This window comes from Rhipicephalus sanguineus, chromosome 3 (genome assembly GCF_013339695.2).
Source record: "Rhipicephalus sanguineus isolate Rsan-2018 chromosome 3, BIME_Rsan_1.4, whole genome shotgun sequence".
Lineage (NCBI taxonomy): Eukaryota > Metazoa > Arthropoda > Arachnida > Ixodida > Ixodidae > Rhipicephalus > Rhipicephalus sanguineus.
The window spans coordinates 166,081,819-166,103,441 of record NC_051178.1 but is presented as its reverse complement, the minus strand read 5'-3'; the positions used below and the strand labels follow the sequence as shown (position 1 = coordinate 166,103,441).

Here is a 21,623-nt window from a genome sequence, read left to right as displayed (position 1 = left end):
TCTGCTCTGCCGCGTTCTCCACGCCCAGAACGTCCTATCCAGGCGCACATACTTAAATAATCGATGTTCGCGCGCTAAACTTCAAATTGTACGTGAGTGCGCCTAACTAGTAAGGTATAAGATGATTTTATTCCGTTCAACATTTCACAACCTTGCATGGACTGCGAGAGACGCTGGGGTGGAAGGCTAGCAATAAATAATAAAGGATGTCAATTTTCGTTCGTGTACCCAATATCTTATACACAGTGCTTTTCTTTCTACCTGGTGTTTTTTCTCGTACCAGTCTAGCTACAGCAACTGTTTGTAAGCAATAATAATCTAGTTTTACTGTAATTCTAAATGCTCCTGACATTAGAATAAAAAAAAATGTGTTTTTGCCTTTTTTTCCGACATGATTTTTCACGGGAAGTTCATTATGCTCAATGGACGTTAAAAGTACAAAGGAATGCCTACAACTTGTCGCGTAAACCAATTAAGGTAAAACATTTTTAGCGTTACGAAACAAGAGTTATGAGCTAAAGACATCTATTGTTCTTCTGCAGCCCAAAGAACAATGAATTCAAATGAGTCAACGTTCCATGCTAACCAGGCAGGTATCAAAGAACAGGAAATATTGTTGGATGTACGTGTTCTCTGACTGCTGTGACATTACACAGACACATAATCTGCAACAGAAAATGAGGCTATCAATCACATGGGAATTCATACCGATGGCACCGCATATGACTAGCATTGCAAGAATTGAGAAAAAAAGTGGATCTAAGAGAAATAAATACTGGGACGTTCTTTAGCTCAAAGCAGCCGGCACAAAGCAAGAACGAAGTTGAAGGCTGCGGGGCCCCACCCCCACATGCATGGCTCTTTTTTTTTCGGTGGATGGCCCAGTGGAAGTTTCTCACACGAGTGCGCCTATCGACCGCCGGATGCGTCGTATCTCATTTTTCACACCGGGGCTTTTGCTCCCACGGAGTGCAGCCATGACGGCATTCTTAATTGTTTTGCTCAATAGAGTAGGTGTAACAATCTCGTGGTCACACAATTTGTCCACAGGTCACATAAGGGGCGATGCTTTAGGAAGCAATGCGTGGTTACGTATAATTAGGGGCGGTGACGCCAAACGTGTGGAGGTATATTTCGGTAAGTAGATAGATAAGAAGTAAAAGAGAGTTCCGGTTTGTTAAAGGTGATGTGATGGTAAGAACTACACATTCTGCTTACTCGCATTCAATCCGCAAGTGCACACCGATCGGTCACTTTCTTTCTTTCTTTCTTTTTAATCTTTGGTTTAGTGACTCAGGAATTCGTGAGAAAGTATCCCATGAACTTCAGTGCGCAAGCAAAGAAGACAACTAATACAAAAGCGCAATCAAAAGTGCTTTAAAATGTGCCAACAGTTGGAGTCGCAGCAACAGGAATGCCTACAGACACCAATTTCTCGACAGAAGCCTAAATATTACGAATCGAGATAAGTTAATGTTTCAAATTAAGGCTAATAAGAAACATGTTTGCTTTGGCAAGTGTTAACGCAACCAAGCTGTAATAATACTTATACTTTGACGAAGCATGTGACGTGGGGAATCTACGTTCTAATTACCAGTAAGTCTGTAAACGAAACATAATAATAAACATAGCATGTAACTGCGAAAGTGACCCTCTGCAACCTTCTGAGCAATGAAGAAGCGTTTAGGTAACAAGATATGGACATTCCGGAAACTTTACATTGACATTATTTATGCCTAGAGACGCGATCAGTGCAGCGTAATCATTGGCAAAATAATACTATTTTGTGGTTGATAGTCAGCGCCTCCGCTCTAAATATTTCCTACGACGTTTTCCATGTTACAAAAGGAGCCGCTTACAAGGACTCGACATAAAAAGCTATTTCACTGCGGGTGTAGTAGCAAAGTATGATTGCTCCCAATACAAAATCTATTCATCCAATGTACTTACTGGGATGTTAGCACAGGTGGATGCGTTAAGTAAAAAAACAAGCACTTGGCAAACGTAACACAAGCAATTTTAGATGTGAAAATGCGTCCCGAACGCGAAAGCCGAAAACGTTTCGGAAGGGGTTGAAATCTAGGCGTGAGAGCAATATTGCTCGACAGCTTCAAATCTATCGTTCTAAAGAAAATCAGGAGATGTGACAAGTATAAAAGAAAATGTTGGCAGCTTGCACTAAGTCGCGCAACGCTTGACACAGCAAAACTGGTCGATTCACAAGTGTGTAGGCTAACGCCGGTGGCTATTGTATGTTCTAACTGGTTGATTGCTAGGGCTTTGCTTCGTTTTAAGTAGGTTTTGCTATGTTGCAACTGGGCTTTGCTTGAGGATCGACGATTGATTTTCGCTGTGCCAAGCTCTGTGCGTCTTCGTGCAAACTTCGCGTATTTTTTGTCTCTCTTTATTTCTGTTTATGTTTATTTTCTTCCTTTGCCTCACTATCTCTATTTCTCGCTTGCTCCCTTTTCTTTCTATCATTTTTTCTCTCTAGCTCTTCCTTTTCTCGCTTTGATTCTCTCTCTTTATTTCTCTTTCTGCATTTGTTTCTTTCTATTTCTCTGTTTCTCATTCTTTACACGCAATGATTTACTCTCTCCCCTCCTCCTTTCCTTCCTGCTCACCGTCACATCTCTCTTCCTCACGCTCGCTTCCCTTTCCCACCTCCTTGCTATACGAACTATACAAGGCTACGTATGTTTTCTCAGCGTGCCTGGATACCCGAGCGCATCATCATTGCGAATACAATAAAAAAGGAATAGCCAAGCGGTTAAGACGATTGCCTTCGGATCGTGGGTACGTGGGTTCGAGTCCCGCCACCTCGTGACGAATTTTTTTTTTCGCCATGATCTTCTCTCTATTTTTCTTTACATATCTTTCTTTCTTTAATCTCTTTCTCTCACCCCCTTGCCATACGCCCCCCGTCTGTTGCCCAATTTCCGTGGCACAAACCCGTTCATGATGATGATGGTTTTGGGGTCACGACACTACGCCGAGCTACAACGGCTTCGCTGTTAACGACTTCTAAAAATTGTATAAAAATATTATGCACGTGTTTGTTTTCAGAGTCACAAGCCCCCATCGAACGAAGAAACTTGCGCAATGCGCATGACGTAACACATTCAGAATTGCATATTGTGTTTCTTTACTTCCTCAAGGAATAACGTGAGTGGCGCGCGCGTAGTAAATGAAGTGTTTACGGGAAAGGGCAGGCAGCGAGCGGTGAACGTAGACGATGAAATGGAAGGTGAGTCTACGTACTCACACGCACAGCTCCTGAGTGTTGTGGCCCGCGATCTGTTGTGTCTGTTGTTGCTGCTGCTGCTGCTGCTGTTGCTGCTGCTGGTGATGCCTGAGAAGCGTAGCGTGCGCGCCGGGTGACAGAACCCGCGCAGACGCTGACAGCGGGAGCAAGGGCTGGGCTTCCGGATGGTCCGACGGGAGGAGGCTGTTCGGCTTCGGAGGCACCTGAGCCCAGTTAAGCCCACCATCGAGATATCACAGGTACAAAGATTTAAATAAGTATACAAAGGCTCGGTTGGAAAAAAAGCTTGTATGGTGGTTTGACCAGCACTGTAAACTTTATTGCCTATACAGTAAAACCCAGTTGATCAAGCGTACGCGGGTTTGAATCCCACTTCGTGAAGAATTTTTGTGGAAAAAATATCTCTCTTTCTCTTTCTTGATATCTTTCTTTCCTTCTCGCTCTCTGTTTCTTTCTCTCTTTTCCTCTCCCTCTTTCTCTGCACTCGTTCTCTTACCCATCAGGGTTATTACAGGTCACGCCGAAGCGGTGAGTAGTGGGATTTGCCAAAATTCTGTGGCACAAACTCGTTTATTATGTACCGTGACGGGCGACGACAAGAGACACCATGACGGGCTACGATGACAGGTGGCGCCGACAGACCGAGCGCATAACGTGCTTCGCACGTAAAATTCGGTGCAAACTGAAGTGCTATTTCAACGGAGCTCACTTGCATGCGACTTATCCTGACAGTAGAGCGAAGGCTACGGAGGCGGGGCTTCCGCACGTTCGTGTTGCTCCGCAAGTTGTACGGCAGCTTGCGGCTGATTTCGTTTTTTCTCGCTCGCATCGTTAACGTGTTTCGAAAATTATATACATGAAAAATGTGAATGGGAGAAACATTTCGATTTTTCAGTGTGCATTTTAGTGTCAGATTACGAGCATGTTTTCTTGGACAACTGAACAGCACGTTTTCAACCGCACACGTCATGTTTGCTTTGGAAAACGGGCGTGCTGAAAAGGTGGTGCTGTCTAAGAAGTGGAAAGAAAAGAAAAACGTTCTCGCTTAGTGAACACTAACTGTATTTTACCTACTTCCCGCAACTGTTTGAGTCTCATAATAAATAAAGCAGCATTTATTTCAGCAAGGTGAATGAGAAAATTATCAGAAAACTTAAGTACTATTAATTTTCGCAGAACATACAGAAATTCAGGCGCTCGATGGTAATGCACGCTCTAAATTGGGACACGGACCTTGGGTGGCGCGACGGCTAGACAGCCGGTGACGACCGCGGGCGTGCTCTGGTAGTCCAGGTGTTCGCATCCTCCGGCGCAAGGAGACGCCGGAGGGGGTCGCTTGAGCGTGCCACTGCCGGCCAGGATGGAGGCCGGCTGCGACGGCGGGGACCCACGACCCAGCTCGTCGCCCAGGCGCGGAGGCTGCAATAGATGAGAGAGGGTGACACGTTAGCCACATCACTGAGCGTACGGGTATTATTTTGCCTATTTTGCCTACATAACATAAAAGAAGCACTTTTTTAGAATGATAAATATGTCATTTTTTGACAATAAGACTAATCATAGCACTGGCTCTAAATAACAAGAAAATAACATTATGAAACAAATAAAACAGCAAATAAATGTTCCAGTCTAAGCCTGGAAGAAGAATAAATAGCAATCAGGTGCCATAGTTCAGTGAAGGCTCCAGTGACTGAAATTTATTATATATATATATATATATATATATATATATATATATATGTGTGTGTGTGTGTGTGTGTGTGTGTGTGTGTGTGTGTGTGTTCTACATATCGGAATTTCAACAGCCAACTTGAATCCAGCGACAACGGGACATCGAGTTTCAGAATGGCCTTGTGGCTTCGTAAGGGTTTGTGGCTTTTGCTACTCGAATAAAAGCACATACGCATCCTCATACCTAAGCTACCACTATGGTCGTGTCACACACCTCGAACGGCCTCTTCTTTGCCTTGTCGGAGGCCCGGCCCGCCTTGTCCCGCTGGTAGTAGACGCCGGCGAAGATGAGCACATTGAGGATGAGAAGCGAACAGCCCACAGCTATGGTGACGCCCAGCGCCGTAGAGTAGCCGCCTTGGGGCATGGCCATGGCCTCCGTTTGGCTAGGGTCACCGGGTGTCGTGACGCCGCCACGGCCTCCATCCTAAAAAGCGCGCCAGTATGCGCGAGGTTTGAAGGTCTCCATCACATTAAAATTACGCTTATCCGAGTATATTAAGCCAGTCTAACGTTATGTGCGCGTAATGGCTCAATTTTCATCGCTGTGTTATATGTCAAATGCAGTTTTCACGTATGCTGTATAGTTTAGTGCGGCTCGACATACCCAAATGAAGTTTGGTCAGAAATAGACAAATAATTTACATCGGAGGCTGACGCATATTGAAGGACATCATCTACCGCATTAATCGCTAAGACCTGCTGCGATTATATGCGAGTTAACAACAAAACTGTGCTGTTAGACGAGCGTTCTTAGAAAGAAACCCTGTAGTACGCTTGGTGTGACTACGCGATGCTATATTGGCCCCGAAAGGGCTTTAAGGGCGATGTCTCAACTCATGACAGTACACTGCCAGCGCGAAGACACCAAGACAAGAAAGAGGACGACAACTCAAACGCTATTTCATTGTCACATCGATAGTCAACGAAATAATTACCGTAGTTCGCTCTTTTAGCACTGAAAGTACGGATATGAATTGATGAAAGAGAGAGTAATTTCAGAACCTAAGTATGAAGAAAAACTTCACATCGCAAGCACCCCGATAGCAAATAAGAAGTACCTCCCGCAATTCACTGTAATAGAGAGCGTCTATTTTCTGCGCACTTCCTGCTGTTTGCGGGAATGCGTGCTACCTCGCGGCGTAAACTTATTTGACCGGTATGGTGCTGCCATCTGTTGGCGCACCGGCGAACGAAACGAACACAGAGCTATGTTTTCCATAAAAAATCACACTTCAATACTAGGGTGAATTTTCGACCACGCCGTCACTTTGTGCACGTGGAATATTTAGTGACTTATAGAAGAACACTCACAGCAGTACAAAACGCATATTTATAACAAAAGAAGTTTGTGTGAGGCCTAATAAAACGTCGCTAGACGTATACGGTAATCGGGGTTTAGGCTAACGCCATTACGTATACCAATACACCTAACACTGTAAAATTAGAGTATTTGCGTTTTCTCATAGACCTCTCACCATGTGCGTTTATGGGTTATCAGAGCAGTATACGGGACGGGCAACGTTGGTTGCGACACCTGATGATTGCAGAGCCTAACCACGGACACACAAAGCGTATATTGCAGACTAACACGTTTTACTTAACTTCTGCTGTAGAGCACTGACTGTGCGATAATCATTAACTGAAAGTAATCGCATCATTTCTTTTCGGCGAGAATACGGACGCGAATAAAAGAATGCTAAGCTATCGTAGTTTGACAAACTGTCAGAAGAGGTCGCCACCAGCTCTGCTAGTGCTATCAACGGCTGGGGGCAGCCCTGTATTCGCAAACGTTAAACAGTTTACGCGCGAACTAAAGTTCTGGTGGCTGCGGTCAGCACGATAATTAGCAGCCATTTCTAATTCCAATATTCCTAACGTTAAAACCGAAAGCAAAGCATAGCTCGAACCTGTGCCCCTTTCCCAGCGCGCGCTCCTCCACTGGTGGTGAGCGGCCCGCCACCGCCCGAGTTCGAGTCGATGGTGGAGTGTGGCAGGGAGGGCGTGGGCGAAGGCGACATGGGAGGGGGCGGAGGCGGCACCTCGCGCACCACGCCGTCGTACGAGGCTGCGTCTTCGAAGTCCTCGAGCAAGTGATGGGACCGGGGCACGTCACCGCCGCCCGCGCGGTGCAGCTTGGGAATCAGCTGCGTCCACACCGACAGCCGATGCGCGTGGTAGTGGTCCCGCACCTTGGGCTTGGTGCCTGCGTGTGCCAAACATCACTTGGCGACTACTATACCGTCCTTTGGATGTGAAAGCGACTTTTTTTTAAATGGCAGTTCCTGTGTACAACTGCAAAAGAAAATATTAATGTTGGTCTTGTCTCTGTGACTCTGTAAAACCGGATCATTTCACCACCAGCATTATCATTAGTATATTTGTATTAAGTCATCAGTATTATTATTATTATTATTATTATTATTATTATTATTATTATTATTATTATTATTATTATTATTATTATTTGTTGTTGTTGTTGTTGTTGTGCCATGCGCAATATGCCCCTGACACATTCTCCTTCTCATCAATAACCGCTGCTGCTGCATGATGATCAATTGAGAAAGCGAAAAAAAAGTCAGGTTGTCTGCCCGTAAGCTTAAGCTCAACGGAAATACAATGTGGGCCATCCAGTTTGCTAGACACCACGTCAAAATTTTGAGTCCATCATGTTAGCAACGCATGTAATGTTCTATTGTTGCGAGTTATGACTCACTGGATACCGTGCTCTCCACGATTAAGCGGGCGTCAATAAATGAGGTACCAGATCCCAAAAAGCCTGTTTTCTATTTCATTCACTTTCATAAAAACGTAGCGGTGAGAATCATAGTGAGGAAACAACTATGCGCAAAAAGGACATTGCAGACAAAATAAAGCTCGGTCTTCTGAAAGAGGAGAAAGACGACGACTTACAAAATTTCAGGCCGGCGTTGCCCGATCACACACCTACGCTGCAAACACTGGCCCCCTCGTAAACTACGTGTTATCAAAGTAAGCCATTCATCGTTGTTTAAATGCGAAGCACTTCTTAGCGAATCTCTGCCACTTTGAGCGTATCTATCTATCTATCTATCTATCTATCTATCTATCTATCTATCTATCTATCTATCTATCTATCTATCTATCTATCTATCTATCTATCTATCTATCTATCTATCTATCTATCTATCTATCTATCTATCTATCTATCTATCTATCTATCTATCTATCTATCTATCTATCTATCTATCTATCTATCTATCTGTCCGCCTACGAATTTGTGCTGTCGTCGACGTTTCGTTAATGGGATGTATACCAATATTGCTATGGCACGGCATAACTGTATGACGAACATACATCACAGGTCATAACACGAAAATCGTCATATGCATGTCATGAACGGCATGATTTACGTATACCACGGTCTTGGTGTTCCTGTGGCCGTTTCGTCCGCTTGATATATTCCAAAATTGGTATGGAGTGACAAGAGTGTAACCTAACTGAGAGGTCCTAACGAGGAAATCATTACACGCATGTTATGTAGTTCACTATCGCACGCACAAATGTGCGATAGTGAACTACTTGTCATGACATGACTGACTTCATTTGCCTCAAAGACAAGGCGATGTATGCAGCTCCTTGCTGGCTGCTTCGTATAACATCGATTCCCAGAGTTCGTGGGATCTGCCGGATTTTTTACAGCGGGGCTGCTAGGGCCGTGGTTTCCCATGTGTCGTAGATAGAAAATTATGATCATCGTGAACCGGCACGTGCCATATTCTACATCTATTTCATCGCCTTGCGATTCTTCCGCTTCTGCTTCGCTCCCAGGAGAGGTGCGCCGATTTGTTCGGCGAAGGATGCAATAAATTCATAGGCGAGAAAACGAGTACAGAGAGAGAGAGAGACACAAAGAGATGAAGAAAGAGAAAGAGACAATTTTGTGGCAAAAAAATTTTCTTTCCCAAGGCGAGATTCGAACTCAAAGCCACGTGCGCTTCTCCCAGTGGCAAATGAGACAGCGCTTTAGGCTCAGGAAAAGCTCCGTCTCAGCGATGGGCGCCAGACGCTGTCTGCAGCAATGAGTCCTCTCATTGCTATTGACGTGTCCCTGTGGGAAAGACCAGTGCTTCGCACCTCCACAGGTTTCACGTTAATGGAGCTGCTTATATTTAATCCCTCGATTTATTGCAGTGCTACTTCAAAACTTTCCTGTAAACGTTTTCTCTTTAAGTCAACGTCTAGCATCCACCGTTCTGTTTTGTCCATACTCAGGCGACGAAAATGCGAAATTTGATTCTAAGATTATCGAGCAACACGTGGAGAAGCACATGCTTAGAAACTTGATTCCTGCAGTTTCAAAGTTTTTCGGGCAGATCACATTTTTATCCGCACGCAAACTGCCACGGGCTCAGAGACACAATAAGACAATGAGAGATAAATGATTGTCGAAGTTTCCAGTAAAAAAGCGAATGTATGAGTCACTCCATTGTCTCTTCACCTGAGGCTTCGGGCAACGTCCCGCCTAACAATGAGCACACGGCGAAATTCTAGACCAACTCTATTTAGATATTTAAGGCACGTGCGACTGGAACACGCGTTCACTGGCGCTTCAAATTTCAAGTGCCCCAGGAAAGTACACACAGGCAGCAGCCATTCGAGCCGTTCGGAGCGTTATGCGTTACTCGCGTGAATGAAAGCTAAGCACTTTAGAAAAGTTGTGGAGCAACAAAAGATCAAAGAAAGGTACAGCATGGAGATGTAGACTGATTTCTCTATAATGCAAACAGAAAGATAAGCTCTTTCTAATAGATAGATAGATAGATAGATAGATAGATAGATAGATAGATAGATAGATAGATAGATAGATAGATAGATAGATAGATAGATAGATAGATAGATAGATAGATAGATAGATAGATAGATAGATAGATAGATAGATAGATAGATAGATAGATAGATAGATAGATAGATAGATAGATAGATAGATAGATAGATAGATAGATAGATAGATAGATAGATAGATAGATAGATAGATAGATAGATAGATAGATAGATAGATAGATAGATAGATAGAAGGAGAATGTGTCAGTGGCATATTGCGCACGGCACAACAACAACAAGCTCTTTCTTCCTTTATGAAGAAAGAGCTCTTGAAAGAAGAGCTTCTGTAATTGTGTCTATAAAGGAATACCTATTGCAACATTTGTTCCGCGATTGTTCTTTCTTGTTCAAACATTTTGAGCCATTCAACACACGGCCGCGTATATAGCCTGCATACACGTAGGGCATGCTTCACACAAAAACGTCTATTGTTTGCATTTATTCAAACCAAGACTGTCCCTTTTCTGTTGCACACTTTTTGCCTATAAGTTCAGTTATTAAACAATAGTGCTATATTAGATATGACTGTAATTTTTATCAAAAAAGTGCGGTATGAGTCAGTTGATATGAATTTACTGCAAGATGAGGTTAAGGCCATATGACACGAATTGCTTGTTGTGTCATCGAAAACAACGTTTTACGAAAAAGGAATTGCCGTGCGCTATCGCAAGCGATGATCGCACCTAAAATGTGCAGCCAATTCGTGATTGAAAGAGAATGTTGCACCGCGGCACTTACCTAGAGTGAGGTACTTTTGATGCACAGGGTCATAGGCAGGCCAGCCCACTTTCTCTCCGCGGCCGCCTTTGCTGCGTTCGGATTCTGTTTCCGTGGTAGTGAAATTTGGAGAACTGCAAGGTTAAACAACCACAACATCAGAGAAATCTGCTCGTCAGCATTTGGCAAACGTTGAGAAATTTCCGCGTTAGCCTCGAATACATACAAGCGACAACTGTCTCATTGTCCCAATGTGAAATCTGTGACAGAATGGTTACCAGAATGCCATTCAACCTCTGTACTTCCTCTTGTTTAGCGCCAATTTTGTCCTTGCCGCCTGTCGTCATAACGCGGTGACGGTGACGGGCCCACGTAATTTACGTGCTCGAAACGCATGCACATAACTGACATAGTGCGAAACACATGCACATAACGGGCATTCTCTTCGTCAATGTCAACACCATGTGACAATGTGTATAGCTTCGTGTGCATGTACGCCTGTGACCGGATCTGTTGTCCGGGCATTTATGCAGTGCCTAGGAATTCTCAACGCCTTCAAGCTCAAACGAGTCTTTTAGTTCTGTCTTTTTTATCTTTGGTGAGTCTGCCAAATCAATGTTTTTGTCAAATACAACACATCGGTCTCGGTAAAAAAAGTACGTGTGTCAGTGTATGACAAATCGTTACACAAATGCTTTACTGCACGCTAGCTGTTCAATCCGGCAGCAGCAACGACCAGCGGCAGCCGCGATCAGTAAAGTCCGGGATGATGATCATGATGAGGGTCATTATGATTATGATGACGACCACGACCACGACGGCGGCAAGAACAAAAGCGTTTTTGACACTTTTGAATAGAATGTGTTGTGCTGAGGCTTCGTTTGGAAAGTCCGCGCTCCCTCGTTGAGCTCCTGTTAGCTCTGAAGGTCTGAGCGGCACAGAGCTGCCTCGAACACTTCTGTTGTTCGCTGACGTACGATATTCAAGGCCTGATGTTTCTTTTAGATGCACATACCGCGAGGTATACGGGTGCCTTTTAAAGTACGCATTTAACGTACGTTTTTACAGATTATCGGTACTTCTTCCTTTAAAATATACTAGAAGAATCAAGCTACGCTTCCTTCGATAAAAAAAATTATGGAAGTCAGTGAACATGCGCAAAAGTTCATTCAATGTCCAAGAAAAGCGTACTTATAATCGAATGCTTAACATGTTAACCTTTGCTAACAGCAACATTTAAGGCCTGAGGGTTACTTATATTATATCTGTGAAACTGACTGTGAGGCGGTGGTGGCGGAGCAATGAATTTATGTCAGCGTAAATCCATTGCAGTCTGCTAGCTGCTGCCATCACATCCCTTCCCTGCGAGTTACTGAACGCTTATAACACACTCCCAGAGAGAACTATAGAGCATAGATGTTTCCAAAGCAAAAAGTTTTAATCTTTTGAAGTCAATGTCGACAGGTGACACTGGTAGCAATTTTCTGTAGGATTTAAGCTACACAAAACAAGAGTTCCAGAACACAAGTTCTTCAATTTTGAGGTGAAAGCGAAAATGACAGGAAATTTTTTTTTTACTGTGCCCGTGGTTCATATTAATCTCAATAGGATGGCTATCATGCTAACAACAGCTATGGGACTTGAGGTGGGCACGACTTAGGACTCTAAGCAAAAGCGGGGCATATACACGAGGGTTGGGAGACTATACTGGCAACACTGACGGCACACCACTAATTACTATGCCTAAGGGCAGGACTTTGCAAAAATAAACTACACCAAAAAACGAACGCCAGTATATTTCACACCTGTTGGCGCATGCGACGTACACTCATTTATCTCCAGCCTGCTCATATAAATACATAAACTGTTGCCACGGTCGCGAAGACACGAGCCAGTAGTGGCTGAGCTACTCCCTTATGCAACACCTATCAATTTTACTTGAACTAATCCAGAATTATTTCAACAGGCCCGCAATATCAAAAATGCGAACAAAGACACTTCAGTGAAGCTAACCTACCTTTCCAGTTTAATTGTTTAACATCTAGCTATTGTTCATATAGTTTGGAGTGTTACTATTCGAGTTATATGTGTAAATGTAACAATATTGTGTTTCAGTGTATTATGTATTTCACTATAGCAAAGCGACAAATAAACCATCCAGTAGCGCCCTCAGAAGCAATGAGACATTCTTTTCTCTAGTAGCCACCCGTGCACTTAAAATTCAGAATTTCATGACGCTATTATAAATTCACGCACTTCGAAGCAAATACGTCTTCTTGTCAAAGCAGCAGTAAAAGCTATACAAACTTTATCGAGAAGACGCCGAGAAAGTTTTAGTAGTGTTTATCAATTCAGCAGTGATCCTATAAACTTAAAGATGAACACGGCCAATATTATACGAAATTGAAATGGAGGGCAACCGTTTCGAAAGTCATACAATCTTCGAATGAAAAGCGGCAGTACTGAACATAGCAGAGCATCGCGAATAAAACGTGCTGTGAAAATATTTGTTTTCAGAAACCGGCCGCGTGTGCACAGGCAGACATAAGATGAAGGGGTATTGCTCTGAGATTGAACGGAATCTTATGGATAGAATAGCGAGCTGCTGCCGCTCGCAGCTTCAAAGTGAACCCATCTGCTGCACAGCAAAAAAAGCAGAAGACGCGAACGAACAGCAGAACGACGTCAGGACAGGATCGAAGAAATTGCTTGACCTTTCTCTTGTTTACTCTATATTCACCTAAAATATACCAAAGAAGAATGCCTAGGTAAATACAATTTCTATAGATGAAAGCAAAGAAGATATCTTTGGCTGGTGCAGTCCTTGTATCTTCAGCAAAAGGTAACGACTTTTTGCCTTTATCGACTTGTAGCAATGATTTATATTTAACTGCCGAGGATTGCATGATTGATGCATACTGATAATATTATAGCACACTGCTTTATTGCTGTTAAGTCAGGTTCACCACTATCAAATGTACTACATTGCCTAGCCCGTTAGCGTGGAAAGTAAAGGCGTTGTGCGGCTGAATACTTTTGCAACATCCAGTGAAGACATCTGGGTATGTAGAAAGCCCTTAAAAGGCGGTGGTGACCCATCGGCAAAGCTCGATATTCGCACTGCCCACGATGCAGAAAAGACAGTGGTCAATGTTGTGCCAGATATCACACTGTGCCAGATATCACACGTCTGTTCACATTGTGAGAGCTTTCGATGAAAACCATCGTTTTTCATCGGTATATAACCATAATCAGCCCATTTTATCCTTTTCATGGCGCGCGCTTTCTCTTCCCGCCTTTCGAAATGGCGGAGGTGCTCTTAGATTTCAATACTCTACGTGCTTGCCATTCTCGTTTAGCTGCACTCGGGCTCCGGGCTGCGCCCGCCTACTACCATGGTGTTCGACGTCAGCGCCTCCCGTTCCGCTAATTATACTTCTCGGAGTGAACCCCAGGTCTTTATTGTGCTCCCTGTCGAAGACAGTGACGACTGGATCAAAAACTACAAAAGAACGGATTCCTATAAAGAGTGGGACGATCAACAAATGCACATAAACATTCAACTCTACCTTACGAAACATGGTTCCTTAATCAAGATGCTCAACCACAATCAGCCACAATATCATCTGTGACTGAACAGTCTGTTGGTTTTTTTTACAACTAAAGCATGTTAACACTGATGCGCATAAAGCATTTTAACCCGCGCACCCACCCACCCACACACACAGACACACACACACACACACACACACACACACACACACACACACACACACACACACACACACACACACACACACACACACACACGCACCACACGCACACGCACACGCACACGCACACACCACACACCACACTACCCACCACACACAGGAGGTGATAGTAGCATAAAGAAAAGGCCGATCACACTCACCCCGTCCGAAAGAAGCGTACCCAGTAGGACATGGTGGTCTCAGAGAGCGCGGCCTCCTGCTTGCTGTAGTTGCCGTAAAGTGGCGCGCCCGAACCCAGCAGAGGCAGGCCAAGCACGTACGGCAGGTCTTCGCCGTGCACGCAGCCGTTCTTCTGCGCGAATGACGACTCGTCCGAGTGGTAGCCGAACAGGTAGAAGTGCGTCGTCGGCACGCGACCGCCGACCTTGTTGCCACCTCCCTGTTGCTGTTTAGCTGCCTTGCGGGCGGCCCCGGCTGCAGCGTGAAGCGTGCCGGCTTCGACGACGGGCGCCACGACGAGCGCGTCACTGAGTGCCTCTGCCGTCTCCTCGAGAATACTGGCCGGGTGCTGCACCGACCGGGTCCAGTCCGTGTACTCGTTGACGACAGTCAGGAAGATCTCCTGCTGGTGGAAGCTGTACAGGTTGCGCACTAGCGTACGTAGAAGACGGTCGCGTCGGTCCACCTGGGTGGCGAAGCACAATTCCCCTTTTATTCGTTCTTTTTTTTCACTAACGACGATGGCGAGGATTTTCAAGCTCAGGGAGTGAAGGAAGGTCACAAAAAGAAACGTTGATTATGCAGCAAAAATAAAGTAGTACGTGATAATGCTAGAACAGAGAAACGAGGGAGCCCCCTTACATATATACTCTTGACTAATCTCGCATATCAGCTTATGTAGGATGTAACGAAATAGAAGATTGTTAACGTAAACCTTAACATTTCTAGCGTCATGCGGTGGTTTCATAGCTGTTTGACACGAATTACGCACGGTGTTTGAGCCGGGCCTCTCTGTTTACAATGACCAAGCTTGGCGAGAGGCCAGGTTTCGTCAGCCGCAACTGTCCGCTACCTAGATGAAGAATTGGTCGCCAAATCAGCGTGGCCAACTTGAAAGTGGTTTCTTCGAAATGCCACTTTCTGACTCCTCTACGCCAAAATCTACGAAGGTGGGGTTACCTATAAGAGCTTCCTGTTCTTTCCGTTCTCTGTAGTTATTGTCGTACAAAGTTAGCGCGCCTGTCAGAGTCGTAGTGGTAACCCTAAGAGAGCTTTCAATGGGCTCAATGACAATGACGGCCACTCGTCCAGCTTACGGTTTGACTGTACGGCGTGCTCTGCGCGCACGCCTGTGGTTTTTTTGTGCCCCCATCATTTCACGCTGCCCTTGATATAAGCTTAATTCAGAAGGGCAAGTATAGCAAACATACAGAATACGACTGACTTCGTCTCATCTCTTAACGACACAGAATCCAAAAGCATTCATAACGCTTATGGTAAAAATGGAGAGGGGTTTGTAGCAAGAGATCGCTAAGGAGAACTCTGTCCATAGCCTAGTATTACCACATCCCGCCCATCTTCTCCTCTGCCTACTCTTTGGGCAAAGCTTGTTTCCATCCATTACCGTGACCGTAACAATGTGGCTCGACTTTTTGCTTCTGCCTCCTTCTTGGCTCCCTGGGGCCCTGCATCTGTCTTATTCTGTAGGTGTGGTCGATGTCCATGTACACGTCAGCCTTCGTCCATTGACAGACAAAGTGGCTCCTCTGCGGCCCCGCCGAGAAGCGTTCACTAAAGCTATCCCAGCTACTCGGGCAGATCCATTAAATAACAAATGAGAATAAGAGACAAAGTGAGTCCGGCAGGCGCGGGCAAAGAGGCATCGAGATGGGTCCTCTTCCGGTGTTTTCTTACGAGCGTGAACAACAAAGAACTTATTCTTTTACCTCCAGGCCGAAATTAGTTGCCGTGCGGCCACAAAAGCAAATAGACAGAGAAAGTAAAAGTACGTTTGTAAACAGAAAAGCCGGCCTTAGAAGCTTTCCGGTTTTCCACTGAGAAATAACACATATACCGAGGGCAATAATGGCGAGCCACTGTAGTATGTCGCATGGAGGCTTGCCGAAGACGAGCTCAACTCGTCTGTGGTAAGGAAAGGGCTAAAAAGTAAACTATAAACTAAAAAAAGCCGCGTGCACGCCACATTTTTCTTCTTTTGCCCTTCAATCTCCCCTGATAGCTCTCCGCAATTTCGCATTCGCCAAACACTCGCGCCATGTCAGCGCGGCGGCATATCCACGCCGGTGCGTCCCATTTCACTGCTGCTAGTGGTTGTTTCCAGGAGCTGGTTGAACTAGAGGACTACGTTGAACCCCATAGAGTTCCGAACAGTCAGTGTTGCGCGGTAAAATGAATAACGGGCTCAGTCTGCACCCGGAAGAAAAATTTGAGGCTAATAGTGTTCATATAGGCGCCAATTTTGAAAATAGGACACTTATAGGCACTTATAGGCATATACGCACGAACGCCAAAAATAGGCATTTATAGGCACTATAAAAACACTATAAAAGCCCTCTTAAGTCTCCAATTCATGCTCATATATCAAAATGGCGCGATAGGAGCGTAAGGAACAAAATAGGCATTTGCCTAAAATCCGGTCTCTAGTCATCGCTGAGGTGGGACAGCATCCCACAGTAATTTTTTGCAAAAGCTTTTTTGGCGCTCGTGTACCTACACTAGAATTAGCAGCGGAAAAGGTGCAAAGATCAAAAAATCAATCTGTGAAAGAGAGTGCTTGGTTGAAAAAAGCCTTGCATGAAAGCCGTCTCGCAGATTTTAGCAAAACGTCCATTGCGAAGCCAGTCACGTATGGAGTGGCAAACGCTGCACAAGGTTAATCCGGTGCATAAACCAACTACCTTAACCCTTTACTGTGTAGGTCATGTGGAAGCGGTGTTTTTATCTTTTACTGAGGAGAGCAGCGCCATCAAGGCTAAGCCAGGAGACGCATACCATTGTCACACAAAAACGAAAAAAAAAAAAGAAAAAAGATTCCGAATGAAAGGCGCAGGAACTGCAACCGTCAATTAATTCGAGTATTAATCGTACGAGTGTCCAATACGCCTTTGGCGAAAGCTTGAAGGCAAGTGTTGACCTTTGTCTGAACATTTCTAGGATTTGGGAACATGGGCACGTGGCGCCATCTCGCGATGGCGGCTGGAAGAGGGGCATGAAGTGGTGAAAAAAGGGGAAATAAGTGGCGACCATGCTTAGCATCGGGCTGCACTCAATAGTGCAAAAGAAAGGATGTAGACAAATGGTGCAGGTGAAGATAGAGCACTATGAAGGATCCCCTAGCGACCTGTGTCGCTAGGGGATTCTCGGCACCTGTGCTCCGTCGTTGGCAGTAACGGGGCGACCATCGTTGTGTGTTGTGCGACAGAATATGTATCACACTCGGCAAAAGTTAGCGATCAGTTTAACGCAAAGTTCAAGAATGTCCGCGCTTGTCTACGTCCCTGCATGGTATCGTGAAATGCAGCAATGGAAGAGCCGCATAATATGAGCTCGCTTAAACTAGACAAGGCATGAAGAGCGCACGAACAAAATAAGCACCAGTAAGCTTCAAAACGGTAAAGACCTACCTTTGTTTCAATATGATATTTCACTTTCCCTGAGGTATTTCGTTTTGTTGGTGTAGGTAGAAAACATCCGAGGCCAAAATGCGTCGCTTCATTTTTATCTGTTTTTCGACATGACTTTCGTTGCGGCATCGTAAGGCGATAGTTATACGTAGGAAAGGTCTGAATGAACAAAAAGAAATGAATAAAATCGAACTAATACCGCTGAAGATGTTGGCACTTGCCCTTACCTCAAATCCGTGCTTCTCCTCGTAAGCTGTGAACAAGAAATACGCCTCGAAGCGCACTACACCAAACAGGAGATCGTAGTCGGCGTATGACGAACGTGGTGAGGCCATTTCGTGGCGTGGCTCTCCTGGAACCACGGTGCCGTCCACGGTGGGACCGAATGCCGAGAGGTGTTCGGGCACGGCGAGAGGGACGTCGACCAGTTCACGTACGGGCCGATGACGTAAGCAGTCTCCGAGCGCGGCGCCTGTGCCGGACTCTGGGCATCCTAGCGCCCGGCCCACCTGCCGCGCGTAGCGCACCGCGTCCCGAGCGATGGCCCATGGACTCAGCGCCGAGCCGGACATCATCACAGCGCGCTGGAATAGTCCGTTGTCTGCGAGAACCATAGGGAAACAAAAAGAATAAATATGAGAGTGAGACAGTGACTCCTTAATCGTGTTATGAAATATTGTAAGAACAGGAGCTTTCTTACGGAATGTCGATATTTTGAACAATATAATTTAGCAATATATAGCCTACAACATGCAACTTTGCACGCTCAGGATTATGATGATGCATAAACGTTTATTTTACAAAACTTTATTCCGGGGCAAGCTCTAGTCGAACTCAAGGTGGGAGGTTTCCTCACTCCGACAACCTTTTGACCTTCACTGCCACCTTGGCGCTGGCGTGGTTTTAAATGCGAAGCATTTCTTAGCGAACCTCAGGCACTTTGGGCGTTTCTATCTACGTATCTATCTATCTATCTAGCCGCCTACGTCTGGGCGCTCTCCTGGTCGTCTCCATAACTTGTAATATACCAAAATTGGCATAGCAGGGGATCAGTGTATGACGAACACGATTCACTGGTCATGACATGAAAAACGCAAGATGCCTGTCGCCTACGTCATGAAACCCTTTCTCTCAGTCACGTGTGGCACATACCCGTTTAGCAGAGTTCATGTTATGCGGGTATGTGCCACAGCTGATACAAAGTCTCAACCAACACAGTAACCTCGAACACACACATTGACACGCAAGGAAAGTAATAATAATTGTTGGGGTTTTATGTCTCAAAACCACGATGTGATTATGTGAGACGACGTAGCGAAGGGTTCCGGATTTTTGACCATCTGGTATTCTTTAACATGGACCGAGATCGTACAGCACACGGGCATCCAGCATTTTGCTTCCATCGAAATGCGACCGCCGCGGCCGGGATCGCACCCGCGACCTTCGCGTCAGCAGCCGAGCACCGTAACCGCTACACCACCGCGGCGGACGCTAGGAAAGTGAAGAAGCTGAAGACAGAACGCCCCTGGAAGACGCTCTACTACCCATGCACTTGTCGATTACGCAAAAATCGGGGTCAATGCTTCCTGCAATAAATCTGAGGAGGGAACCAGGCCTCTCATCATTTCCAGTGACTTGAACATGAATTCATGAAGACCCAACAACGCTTGGTCTTTATAATACGTGAAAGATGGCTCGAATGTGGACAGGGCATCGAAAGACCTCGCTGCCACGTCCAGGACAGGAGGCGTCATAGATAATTTCATCGTGAGAGGCATGCAGGATTTTCACCAGCTGCACTATACCTCGCACTTCACTACACTCAGACCCCTTATAGCTGCGATCACGAACGGATCCGATAACAAGTCCGGTCCAGCCTCTGGTGCTCACTGATCACGGTGATGATGACCTTGTTCAAGAAATGTCAAGAACGCCTCCTACACATACACACAGGTTCGTGAAACGTGCGTGCGTTCTCCGTCATTCATAACGCACTAGTATAAGCATAACAGCTGTAACGCAACTGTAACAACTGCAACGTACGTGCAGTGCGCCTGCGCGTGCCACTCGGCTGCGTACCACATATCTGGGGATACTTTCCTAAATGAAGCTTAGTTGCGAGTAACGTCTGTCCTGTGCGTCTGTGTCCCCTCTTTGTCCTGTTCGGATTCGCTCTATCCAGTATTGAAGAATATAAGCACCACATATATGCTTACCGCGTCTGGTGTTGGTAACACCCATGTTGCTGTTTCCATAGTTGCGCAACTGTAAACAACTGGTGATATAATACATATGCGACTCATCATCATATGAGTGTGCGTACACCACTTCCACATTTCTCTAGAGTCATCATCATCACGCCCGAGTCACCATCCCGCGCATGCTTCGCATAACATCGATTCCCACGGTACGTGGGATCTGCCAAATTTTTTTAGTATTTTTAGATAAGAAAACGTAAGGTCCTTAGTGTTAGGCAGCGATAGCGCGAAGAAAAAAACAAACGTGGAATACATGTTATTTGCGTGGAAATGGTATGGTATTCATGTTATGTTATATTATGCTATGTTATGGTATTTCGATGCAAAATGAAGTATCTTACCTAACAATAAATATTTAACATAAAAATTTATTTTGGCCATGATTTCGTGAGAATATTTGCTTCTTTCATTCATTCTTCCTTTCTTCCTTTGCTGTCCCTTGGTCGCTGTCGTCTTAACGTCAGTGAAAGCGAAGACGGTATCGACGAGTGAATGCATAAAAGAAAAGAGGCGACAGCTTTCCTTCTAAGAAACCAAGACTTGTAAGCCATGGACATGCATAAACTACAGCGACCTACGCTGTCCCATATATTCCAGCACAAGAATTTTAAAAGGGACAGCAACGCACTCTACCGCACCTTCGGATGGCGACCGTCGGATGCCCGTGCACTACAGCGCAGAGCGTTCGCACCACACAACGCAGTACTTGAGCAAAACGAGCGGCTCTTAGGCAACGCTCCGCTCTCTTCCTCTCACTTTTCTCGCTCTACGCGGCCGCTGCAAGCTCACGGTAAGAGGACGACCGGGGAATTTACGACGAACGGCCCTCTTTACGGCCGAGGCGCCTGCCGATCAACGCCACGACCTGGCGCCAGAGCCATTCTCTCAGAGCCGAGCAGTACATGACTTTGCCTTGTTAGCCGATAAAGAAACCGCGCTGAAGTAAATAGAGAGAAACAAATAAAATAAGTCTACGCGGAGCAACGAAGAGCCAGATGCGACGGCAGCAGCAGCAGTTTCCTGCGCCCTAGAAAGGGCAAGTATATATGAAAGGGTTGGCAGCACTTTTGTTCTACTGCAGCCAGTGTGCTCGCTTTCGTGTCAGCGACACCGATCAGCTTGTGATGTCCTTGGTAGTAGCCGCCCTCACGTGAACTTTTTTTCCGGGCGGTCGTGAAGCGGACGAGATGGCGCGGTCTCGTGCGCTTCTTTCATAAAGACGTCAAGCGCCGCGGCCGCCTTGCTTTCCCCTGTTCTTCTTCCTTATACTCCCAGTAGGTCAATATATATATATATAAGATGCGCCGTTTCTTTCCTGTGCTGTTTCTTCTAACTTTGTCGGTGCGTACTCCAGGAAAAGAAGACATAATGAAGATCCGCTGTCTGCCTGCGTGTGACCATCTACGCTTTTTCCTGGAGAGGCACACTGAGG

At 45.4% G+C, this 21,623-nt stretch overlaps 1 protein-coding gene across 1 annotated transcript in view; it reads right to left on the bottom strand.

The window, feature by feature from the left end:
- Positions 1-21,623, bottom strand: part of LOC119387643 (neuroligin-3) — a 249,646-nt gene that overhangs the window by 4,375 nt on the left and 223,648 nt on the right. The window contains exons 5-11 of the mRNA XM_037655105.2: positions 18,161-18,534; positions 14,490-14,974; positions 10,598-10,710; positions 6,907-7,202; positions 5,211-5,423; positions 4,499-4,684; positions 3,266-3,468 (exon numbers count right to left, since the gene is read on the bottom strand). Coding sequence (XP_037511033.1) covers positions 3,266-3,468; positions 4,499-4,684; positions 5,211-5,423; positions 6,907-7,202; positions 10,598-10,710; positions 14,490-14,974; positions 18,161-18,534 — 1,870 coding nt within the window. The remainder of the gene's footprint in view (positions 1-3,265; positions 3,469-4,498; positions 4,685-5,210; positions 5,424-6,906; positions 7,203-10,597; positions 10,711-14,489; positions 14,975-18,160; positions 18,535-21,623) is intronic.